Source organism: Sebastes fasciatus, chromosome 3 (assembly GCF_043250625.1).
Source record: "Sebastes fasciatus isolate fSebFas1 chromosome 3, fSebFas1.pri, whole genome shotgun sequence".
Classification (NCBI taxonomy): domain Eukaryota; kingdom Metazoa; phylum Chordata; class Actinopteri; order Perciformes; family Sebastidae; genus Sebastes; species Sebastes fasciatus.
The window spans coordinates 19,431,719-19,443,129 of NC_133797.1; the positions used below are offsets into that span (position 1 = coordinate 19,431,719).

The following is an 11,411-nucleotide window of genomic DNA, read 5'->3' on the forward strand; positions in this document are numbered from 1 at the left end:
TGCCCTCATGGCTTTACCTGTTAAGATAACATTGTTGGATACATAGATCAGATCTGTAACTTGACGACGTTTTGTATTTAAGCCTCTTTTTTCTCTCTCTGACAAAATCTGACAACCATGACATCAAAATCAGCCAAAACTTTGAGCTACTGTAGTTTTTTTTTTTTTATGAATTCAATATGACTGTTTGGGGAGGATTTGACAGAGAAAGCAACAGTATTGTGGTATTTAACAGAGCTGCTAGCGAAACCAAAACGGCTCTAAAAGCCAAAATGCTGATAGTGGCCTTTATTTTCCCCTTAAAAATAAAAATAGATTTGTTTTGGCCAGTGGAACAAGCTGTAAAACACAACATTGACATATTATCACCTTATAGAGTTGTTGTGGTGAACTTGTTAGAAAAAAAATTTCTATTTACACATACAGCATACACAGAGCTCGGTTTTGGTCTCCACCAACAACTGAGGAGAATATATTTATTAAATATTAATAATTTTTAATATGCTTGTGCTCATACATTTGGGTATCTGGTATCCTCATTAGTGGAAATTTAAGCGGAAATTTTCTGAAAGCTCAGAGTTCACGAGTTGTGACGTGTTTGCTGACGTTGTCAGAAATGGCGGAGGGAGTTTATTTGTCGGTGTGAATAGATTTTAATTTTAGTTGTAGAGAGTTTTTCTTTGCAATTCTGTAATATGTCTGGTGAAAATGTTGATATTCCCCACGGCCTCATCTTTTTTCTCTGTCATTAAGCCTTTTCATTTCCTGCATTACATTACCCGCTTGCCAAATTGTTAGCCGACGTTAATGTTGCTGTTGCCTAGCAGAGGTGTTCTCATGTCTTAACCACTTGAACGGCAAGCATATTGTGTACACAACTTCCCGTGTCGTAACCACAAGCTCAGCAAAGCCCAGAAAAATGAAATAAAACTGCATCCCAATATGAGGCTATGAAACAGCATTAATGGCATAATAGTATTAAGCTTCTCCTCTGCGGGGAAATGTGAAAATATCTCTATCAAGATCAAGCACCAAAATCATCTCTGCACAATCTAGAGCTCTTTACAAACTCCCTTCTTCATGCAGACATTTAACCCTTTACCTAAAAAAACTCCTTCTCGCTACTAGTTCCCACCTTGCAGCCAAGGTCCAAAATGCCTCACAAGGAGCTTTTATTTTGTCAGGCATTCATTTTTTAAAGATAAATTCAGCAGACAGTAGGATTTCACCAGTCGGGCTGACTCTTACTACTCGCACCTTGAATACAGCCTCGCCACTCTGCTCTACACAGCCTCCAATCCACCCACACCAAGGAGTGATTGGCTGCCCAGAAGATAGAAAAGAACTCGATCCTTGTGGGCTCCATGTATTATTATCATATTTTTCCATTCAGGTGTTTTATTCATTTAGATTTTTTCCAGTAGATGTTCATCTTTTTTTTGGGCCATGCAAAGATATTCATGCCAATTCACAAAAGAGAGGAAACATTGAAAGAATTATAATAATTTCGTTCAACTATGTGTCTATTTTTAAGAAGGAGAAATGGTTTAAGGCGTTAGGGTGGTTCAGGTGCGTCAAGGCTGTCCTTGGACACGGCAAATCCTAATATACTAAAAATGTGTTTTCAATGCTCAATCCAAGTAGTTTTCTTCCCTCCATGAGCCAAACTGTGTCATGCTCCTCTCTTTTAACTGATTCACAGGTTTAAATTCTACAAGAACTGCACTTGTGACGTGTTTGCTGACGTATGCCTTTTCATCTTTATTCTTGCACTCGTTGTGGCTATTATCTGCTTGGGAGAACAAGTTGATTTTCATCACTCACTGTTGGACCGGACTGTTGCTCTGAAAGTTTGAATAGCCAAAGACGCCCGTATACAGACAGTGATTTATTCATGTGCTTGTCCCAAAGTGCTATGACAACAGTTTAGAAGACATTTTCGTTATATTTTAGTCCGTGTGAAACACATAAGAGAAAATATTCCATTTTTATCATTTTAACATTGTTCAAATACCAATTTATACCAAACAATACCAAACAATAATATCTTTATTGACTTTTTCAAAGCCATCTCTACTCTTGTCAAATCTTGTAACTAATATGCTTTTTGACAAAGATTTTCATCAACCATCTCAATTAGATTTTCTTAATGTCACACAATTGTACTGCAGGGTACTTTTATATTGTTTAGTGCTGTACAATAATTCATTGTTTATTTATTGTTTGCTGAGATCAACTATTCCCAGGATCCCTCAGTGGACTATCAATTATCTTACAGGGTTTCAATCACACTGAAAAACCAGCCCGGTCTCACCAAATGGCGTATGAATGACACAGCAGTTTGTATGTCATTTTGCATGCAATAACAACGCTGTCCTTGCTTTTGGAGTGTCATTTCATTTCATGTAGTCTGCACTGACTGCAATGTAAACGCATCCATGTGGATTGTATTGAATTTAGAAAATTCCAGTAACGTGACAACACTAGTTTACGTACTTATTTTAAGCCCAACCATGATGTTTTTCCTAAATCTAACTAAGTGGTTTTGTTGCCTAACTGCAGTCGTTACCGTAGTTTTGTTGCCTAAACATAACCGCAACCGTTTCACGTTAACGACGTGGCAGTAAATGACAGGTGAAAAAGCCATTTCACAACGTTAACATGTCCTTAAAGTATCATGCTATTTAAACGCCTTTCCATGAGAGCAGGAAAAACATGCCCTTTTTCCCCAATGTCCACTCAGTCCGGATTAATCATAAAATGCCTTTTGAGAGACGGCTGATAAATGGAAACAATTAAATGAATGCACTTACGTCTTCTTTTTATATGAAGTTACACTTGAGAGAATCTGAGGAATGTACTATACACTGAGCTCATGATGACTTTGATGACCAAGTTATTCATTAAATGTGGATAGTTCCTGCCGTCCACGCTGCTTTATTTTTTATCAATATATGGGCTGGTAGTCAAAAGAAATTGATTCATTATGTTTGACAAACACTCTTATATGTCTTGCTTAAGAGTGTATGAAATGACTCAATACTCAATGATGGTCAGGTCTGCACTTGAGATATCGTCAAGAGTTTCTACGCACTCAAAGCGAGTAAGCTAAAGAAGGTTAATGTGAGTTTTTCTAAAGCTACCTGACATTCATTAAATCTCATTGAATTTACAAAGTTACAAAAGGAGAAAAGAGTGACTAATAGAAAAAAACAAGAACCTGTGACTTGAAGTTTGATCAAAGAAGCAGAAGTAAATGATTGATACAGAGTAGTAATTAAATAAAGAACACAAAGTTTAGAAAGTACACACAATTAATACATTTGCATGCACTATAACAACCCACACAGCCATTCCCCAACACCTTCACCTGTAACATCCTTTTCACAACTCAAACAAGCAGCTGCCCGCTTTATAGTCAGGAACCCATAATGCACTGGGAGCCCCTGTGCATGCCTGGTGTTGGGATATAATTGGATATTAGTATCCAGCAGTGTCTGAATTAATCAAATCATTTCCATCCATTAATTTAGTGGAGGAACATACAATTAAAGCCTTATTAGTGTGCTCTCAGGAGTATGCCTTTTCATCCCTCTGCAGAACATTGAGGGTTGGCCAGAGTCCAGTGCAAAGCATTGAATCTGGCGCTTCCTCGTGATGGACACTGTTGATCTACTGGCTGCTTAAAGCAAGGGAAAATGTCAGACTATAGTAAAGCGCTACTTTTCCAATGGTTACAGAAAAGGCTACATTTTTTTAATAAGAGCTTATCTAAATGAAAAAAATACATTGTTGGCTTCTATTTCGAGTTTTTACCATTTGTCAGATTATGAAATTATTAGGTCACGGGGCTGACAAGTTTTAGAGTAATTCTATTTGGTGAAACATTACTGTGAAAACCAGCACAAAAATGCCCTAAATAGGGTGAAAAGAGATTTGGAGATTTAGGCAGCCAGCAAACATAATCCAGCACACAAATGTAGGTCATTTTATGATAATTTCCATATTTTCAAATTTCATACTTCTTTCATAATGGACTTCAAACTATAGTGCACATCTTTTTAAATATTCTTCAAGAGAATAAATACAGGAATTAAACTTTTTTGTCACAGAAAAACCTCTTCACACATACAATGCACCGTTCTGGACGCCTGGTTTGATTAAGCATCAAGTTTAAATCCAACATCACATAAATACAACAGTTCTGGTTAGGACGAATCATTATTTTTCCCTTCCTCCTCTCTTGTGAATCTGAGTTAAAACGTTTTTTGTTTTTTTTTGCACAAAGTAATCCAGACTGCTCAGATGAGCAGCCATTTTTAATTAAAACCATTTACAGAGGAAACCAAAGTGAGAAAAAAAAGAACCGAGGGATTTTACACTCTGTCATCCGAGGCTTCAGCGGATCAAAGAGTTTTAGTTGTGCTTTTTAATGGTTACGTAACATTTTTTGTCTATGAAATATTGGGCCTAGGTGCCATGTAGTTAGTCCAGTACCACCGATTTCCTGCAGTGCATTTTCAGATTTCAGGCAGGATACAATAAAGCCATGTTTATGTCTAAGTATAGCTGTCAATCAATACAGTACTACTGGTGAAACAGGACACTGAAAGTAGGCAGAAACTGCTGAAAAATGTTAGATTCTTGCCTTCTACCTAAGACATTTCTATATATATTTTTGTATGTGTGTGTGTGTGTGTGTGTGTGTGTGTGTGTGTGTATATGTGCATTAATTGTATGTAGGTATGTATATGTGTGTTTGTGTCTGCCTGCTTCCTTGCCTGCCTGGCTGGCTGCCATGTGGCCCACCTCTTACTGTCATCCTGTCTGACATTAGGGCTAAGCTGGATCTCATTAGGACCAAGGTGGCAGTGATCCCGTCAACATCGCTTTGGCTCCTGCCATATGGGTCGCCTCCAAGGTAACGGGGCTGTATCAGTCTCCTCAGAGCTGCGAGCCTTGTCATAGCACACAAACACACACACACACACACACACACACACACAGCCGGAGCCTCTACTCTCTAGACGAGGGTGTACTGTACATGTAAAGCTGAATAAACATGTCAAACAGAGAAGACATAAATAATCAGGCAGATCTAAATATATAATACAGACCCACAACATGCTTATTATACGTGTTTGCCACAAGAAATACAAAAATATAACAAGGACAATCTAATGTAGTTTATTATGAGCTATGAATTAGGAAAACCGTAGGAATTAATCTGGTCATCAGTTAATCTATTTTGCTTAATAGATATATAGATCAGTGTAGGGCTGCAACTATTACTACTTATACTACTTACTACTTTCATTGTCAATTAATCTGTTTATTATTTTCTCGATTAAGGAATTAGATGTTTGGTCTATAAAATGTCAGAAAATGGTGAAAAATGTCAATCAGTGTCTTGTTTTGTCCACAACTGAAAAGTTTACTGTCATAGAGGAGTAAAGAAACCAGAAAGTATTCACATTTAAGAAGCTGGAATCAGAGAATTTTGACTTCTTTTCCTAAAAAATTACTCAAACCAAATAATCGATTATCAAAATAGTTGTCGATTAATTTAATAGTTGACAACTAATCGATTAATTGTTGCAGCTGTAATTCAGTGTGACCAAATCAAATCACACATCCTGCTGTAAAAGACAACAATAAAAGGTTTTTCTTCTACTATCTTGTTGAATAATAAAGTTATGATAGATGCATAAACTCTTAACATACAAACTGAACCACAACCATCATCGTCAGCAATGTTTTGCATTGTATTTGCAAGCTTTAGCGAATCAGTGTGCAGTTGATGACCTACGTGAATAGACAGTGATGTAACGCTGATAAACTGACTGTTTCCCAGTCCCCTTCCTCCGAACTGAAACTGCAATCTGAACGAAAACAGCTGAATAAAATGACAATAGACAACTGAAAGTAGCAGAGCGATCAGCGAGATCTGCAAAGTTGGTTTCAACAAATTCAATCAGGAAAGCTTTTTGATCTAATAAATCTCCATTTTGAGATTCTGTGCAACATCACCGCCCAAAGTCAGGCCTGGAATTGTCATGGTCAAGTCGCAGTCGAGCATAGCGGAGCAGCGTACATCAACATCCCAGCAGCAGCAGCTCAAATGCTGCACTTCTCTTACAGCAAACGTCTGACTCTTATCAACGCTGTGCAAGTAAGCAGGAAGTCATTTACGACTTTGTTTAGTGCTTCTTTGCACTAGCTCATAAAAAGTGTGAATTTATAACATCCCATGCATAAATGGACGATAGAAACGTAGTTTATAAGAACACCAATAGACTCCGATCACACCCAGATTCCTCAGACCACAACCCTTTCTTCTGATTTACTGCAAATAAACACCAGTACCTCTCGCTGTTAGGTGATTACACCTACTTCTGTATTTTCAACAATGTCACCATGTATTCATGGTCTAGATAACTGCTTTGATATTCACTGTTATTAATTGTGTTGATGATAATTTACTTCCTTTTGGCTTCACATGCAACTAGAACCAGAATATACTGGAAGCACAACAACTGTGTCAAAGTTGCACTTTGCCAGATTGGCGGCTATTATAGATTTTTTTTTTTTCCCCTTTGGCCTGTTTGTTTTGTTTCAGCCCCCACCCTCACAAAAGCAACTGTTTATTTCATCAGTTTGGCAGCAAAAGCATGTGATCAATCATTCATAATTTATGATGCTGCCAGTGGCTTCGGGCCCGTAAAAACAGATATTTGCATTACACAAGGCCTTAGCTGGACCTCCCGATAGCAGATCGATAAATATTGTTGTTGTACATACATCCACGGGGCCCTGATAAGAGGTAAACTTTGCCTCTGTGTTACAGTAGAACACAGGGCAGTGCTAGCAGGGATGATGTTGTGATCACATGCTACTATAACAATGACCTGGACCCCGTCCTTTAATTCCTGTTCCCCCAGCCAGCATCCCGCTGCCTTTCCCAAGCCCTGCTGTTATTATTTTTGCACTGTTCAAAGCAAACGCCCTAAGTCCCTTGTGCAATATGAGTCTGACTGTAACAAACTGGCCCTCCATCTATCTGATCCTCTAGAGAGAGACGCTATTATACGGGTATACTGACATAAAAAAAAACATAGGAAAAATGAAAACTGCTTCTCTTTGTAAAGCTGAACTTCTTAACATTAATCACAAGCCTGACGGAGACACATTGAAAGGCACACACTCGGACGACACAGAGACGTCTTCATTGTCCTTACCTCGACATGCTGTCCGTGATGCAGTTCTGACCCAGGTATCCCTCACCTCTGGCAGACAGCGACCCCTGTGACATGCCCGGCCGAGATTTCCACGACTCCATTAACGCCGTTACGGGCGAAATTAGATTCAACAAAGGGTTGGACTGGTCCCTCACATCATGCCGCGTGAAAGACATTGTTCCTTGCGCTCCAATCTGGTAATGGAATGAATGTCCGCCGGAATTAACTCCAACAATGGCCGATGTGGGCATGCCGTTGTTCTCTTGGTAATAGCTGCCATCAAGGGTCTCCTGCTTAACCCCTTTAGACAGGACATTGTTGGAGAACACATCGGGCTCATAGTTCCCATTCATGGAGGAGACAGGAGGTCCTAAAATACCAGAGAGACTGTATTCATCGACATTATTCCTCAGGGACAAATAGGTGGTCTCGGACGCAGGATAGAGACTAAGAGATGGCGACTGCTCACCATAGGGCTGTTGGTTCATACATCCCTCGTTTCTGTTTGGCTCAGTCTTAATCTGCGTGATAAAAGGTGTGCTACTCGCGTTACATTTGGAGCTGCCTAAACACATGCTCCTGAAGTCAGTCCCAGGCTCGTTCTTAATGTACTTAACCATGCCCATGTGGTCTAAGCCCACGTTGAACACCTCCCCGTCTGCCATCTCTACTTTAGGGAATTCAAAGTTCTTGAAGTCCGTGTCTCTGGTCAGACCTGCTGCTTCTGGGCTGTTGGTGTCATTCTGCACCAAACCTAGACCGCCAGCGGGACTGGACACAGGAAACCCACCCGAGGAGGGGTTCTGTGGGCTGCTGCCAGCCATGGCGCCCCCTGTGGCCGGACTGGAGATGGAGGGCCTCGCCACGTTGCAGTTGTTGGCGGTGCTGGTGCAGCTGCCACCTGTTGGGCTCGAGACAGACGACCTGATGTTGCAGGTAGTGCTGCAGGACGGAGGCGATCTCACGCTGCACATACTCTGGGGGCTGGACATGGGGGACCTCATGACGTTGAGTGGGCTGGTGAGAGGCGGCGAGCCCACCGTGCTGGACTCCACTGGGCTACATGTGGCTGAATTCCTGCGCTTGATGTTGGCCAGAGTCGCAGCGCATGACGTCTGGCTGACAGGACTGCTGACGGACGAGCACACCGGTCCGTAACACGTGGGAGGACTGGTGGTCGACGACACCATGTTGTTGCTGCCCCCGGGGCTAGAGATGGAGCTGGAGGTCTGGGGGCTGCAGGACAGAGACGAGGCCAGCATCGACGCGGAGCTAACTGGAGTCCCAGTGGTGCATTCTCTGGGAGTGGTGCTGGGCTGCTGGAAACCAAATGGCTTTAACTTGGGGCTCTTTGTGGAGCCACACTGGGTGTCCTCCAGAGTCCGTCCAGACACTGAATACATCTTCCCAGGGCTGGTGCTGCCCCCATGCTGGCTGAAGGCAAAGTCTGCCTCCCTGGCAGCATTCATATACAGGCCCATAGACTCAGCCACAGTTTTGGAAAGCTCCTTGGAGTCCATTTCCTGCTTATGACCGTGGAGAGAGTTGTTGAAGTGTGGGAGAACAAATGTCTGGTTCTGGCTGAGCCGAAGCATCGGCTGCTCCTGCTTCTTCGTATTGTTGTCTTTGCAGTCGGCGGCCGGGCTTCCAGCAGGGCAGCTGACATTGACTATGTCCATCAGGATATCACCGCTAGTCAGACTCGAATCCTCTGTGCTGCAGCAGTGCTCCATGGTGCCGGGGACCTGCGACCATCTGTTCTCTGTATCGCTTCCATCGAAGAAACTTTGGTATCTTTTGGTCTCCATTGCTGGCTCATTGATTCACCTGGTAAATGAAGACGAGAAAGGAAATGAATGAGAAAAGCTGCACCACAAGGCACCGGTTTAATAATAATAGTTGAGTTTGCAGGGTGTGTTGAGGGTGTTTGCCTTCAGGCAGAGATTACAGGTTTCATGTGGGACTAAATTATATATTTCCGAATAATGAATCTTAAAACCAGAGTGTAAATATAGTCGTCTTGGTTTGGATTTGCTTCGGTGGATAAAAACCTAATGAGGCAAAAAAAGATAGAGCAAAGGAAAAAGGACTGTGTGACGAAGTAGAAATATTATAGCTACAAATAAAACATAATAGATTTATCTTATTTTAATACTTTTAAATATAAGAAAGACAAACTTGATGATGCCGTGTAAACAATATAAAACAGTCCAAAGAAAGTCTGTACAGTATTCCCTCTCTGTCACAGATAAAGCTCCTTATCGCTGCACTACAGGGGATGTACAGTCTGATAACTTGAAGAAAACTGCATCGCAAGGGTTAATGTATCTACGTGACGTCGTCTGGGCTTTTTTTTTTTTTCTTCATTTAAATTCCCACCTCTGCTGCTCTCCTATTGGACAGCTCAGCCAGAGAGCCAGCAGCTTTTACCGGGCCCATTCATGGATTGGCCGGAAGGCTGTCAGTCAATAGTTATTGCTCTTGCAGCCACAACATAGCTGCGACATAAACTTAAAATGTTGCTTTAGCTTCACGAGCAGCTCCGTCATGTGCAAAAGCAACAACAGCAATAATAATCACACACTTGACATGATAGATTGCAATGATGATGCATTGCTTTAGGTGATGTTTGCACATTTTATTTTTCCAGTGCTATACACGGTGCACTCTTTGAAAGGGCTTCACAGCTGTGCAGCAGCAGCAGCACGAGAGTTAAAAGTTATTCCTGCAAAAAAATATCCCATGCACATAGATATATAAAAAAAGAAAAGAGATATGAGAGTGATAATTCCTCCCTCTTGCTCTGCTCTGCCTCTGTAGCTCTGCATATCTCTCCATTTTGCGTTTGCGCAGAATAAAAACTAAGAAGAGGATTTTTTTTTTGCTATGTTGAAGTTATAATAAAGTTGATGCCTTTTTTTGAATGACATCAAAGTGCACAAGGAAGAAACATTAATTATTGAAGTCCTATATTTTGAAGAATTTGATAAGCACAAGATATTTTATCATCACCTCTTTGACAGGTGCTTACAGACATATAAAATCTACTAATAAAATTATTTGCGGCTATTTCTGTTTGTGCGTAAAGTGCGTAAAACTTCTTTTTGATACTTTTTTTTTTATTATGGAGCAGACACACTGGGCTAACGGTCCCGGTGTAAACTTATTACATTTGTCTCCACACCACAGCAAAAGGGATGCAAGTCTTCAGTTATAGTTAGCTTTCATTATCACCTCTCAGAGAGACACAAGTGCACAAATTAAAATGTAACAGTGAAACCCACAGTGAAGCTGAGCTGCGTCCTTTTCCTTCCTTACCTTAATTACGACATTCAGAGTTGTCAGGTGGCCGTTGTTGCTGGGCAGCGATAATCCAGAGAGGACGAAAAAAAGACACGCACAAAAAAAAAGCAAAGTCAATAAATACCAACTAATGTGTTGTCTGTCTACTCTTTCCAATACACAGTTTGACAGCTGTAGACTCTAGTGGAGAAGTGTACTGCGTATTAATATCAGTAGTAATCCTCCTCAGCAGCAGAGAGCCGCTTTGCTCCTGTGACAGGACGAACAAGAAGCAGAGCGACGTGGTCGGAGACGACACAGATCATCTCACATTATGGCCGCACATTGTGCAGATTAGCAGATTCTGGGCTCAAAGATAAAAAGAGTAATAAAAACAAACGAAGGAGTCGGTCCGGACTTGGGAGTCAGAGCGACGTCATTTTCTCTGTGCACATGGACCCTCCTACTGCAACGAGTGCAACACAAACTCCGAGGAGGAGGAGGAGGAGGAGGAGGAGGAGAGGAGGAGAGGAGAGGAGGAAGAGGAGGAGGAGCTCCGGCTCTGTGCAGGTAGACAGAGCCGCCTGGAAATAGGGCACCGTGCTCAGCTCAGAGAAGAGAAGAGCAGAGCAGAGCTGCCTGGTGGAAATAAAACTGCCTGCTTTTTATTTGAATAAAAATACTCTGCGAGTTTGTTCAATTTTAAATCATCTGCCCCTCTTCCTTCACTTTTTTTTTTTTTTTTTTTCTCTTTTTCATCTTTTCCTAGTTGAAATGGTTTGGAGCTCGTGCACAATCCTGCACGCGCACTGATAATTTTAGACAGGAAAAATATAGAAGCTCCTGCAGCCTCACTTTTTTACCTGGATCCTATAATAAAAACCCTGTTAA

General features: G+C 41.3%; 1 protein-coding gene across 2 annotated transcripts in view; it reads right to left on the reverse strand.

Annotated features, from left to right (window-relative positions):
- nr3c2 (nuclear receptor subfamily 3, group C, member 2) overlaps nt 1–11,017 on the reverse strand; it is a 79,627-nt gene extending 68,610 nt beyond the window's left edge. For both annotated transcript variants that reach the window (XM_074629424.1, XM_074629423.1), the window contains exons 1-2: nt 10,557–11,017; nt 7,239–9,065 (exon numbers count right to left, since the gene is read on the reverse strand). In XM_074629424.1, the coding sequence (XP_074485525.1) occupies nt 7,239–9,046 (1,808 nt within the window). In that variant the 5' untranslated portion in view covers nt 9,047–9,065; nt 10,557–11,017. The remainder of the gene's footprint in view (nt 1–7,238; nt 9,066–10,556) is intronic.
- Nucleotides 11,018–11,411: the final 394 nt, after the last annotated feature.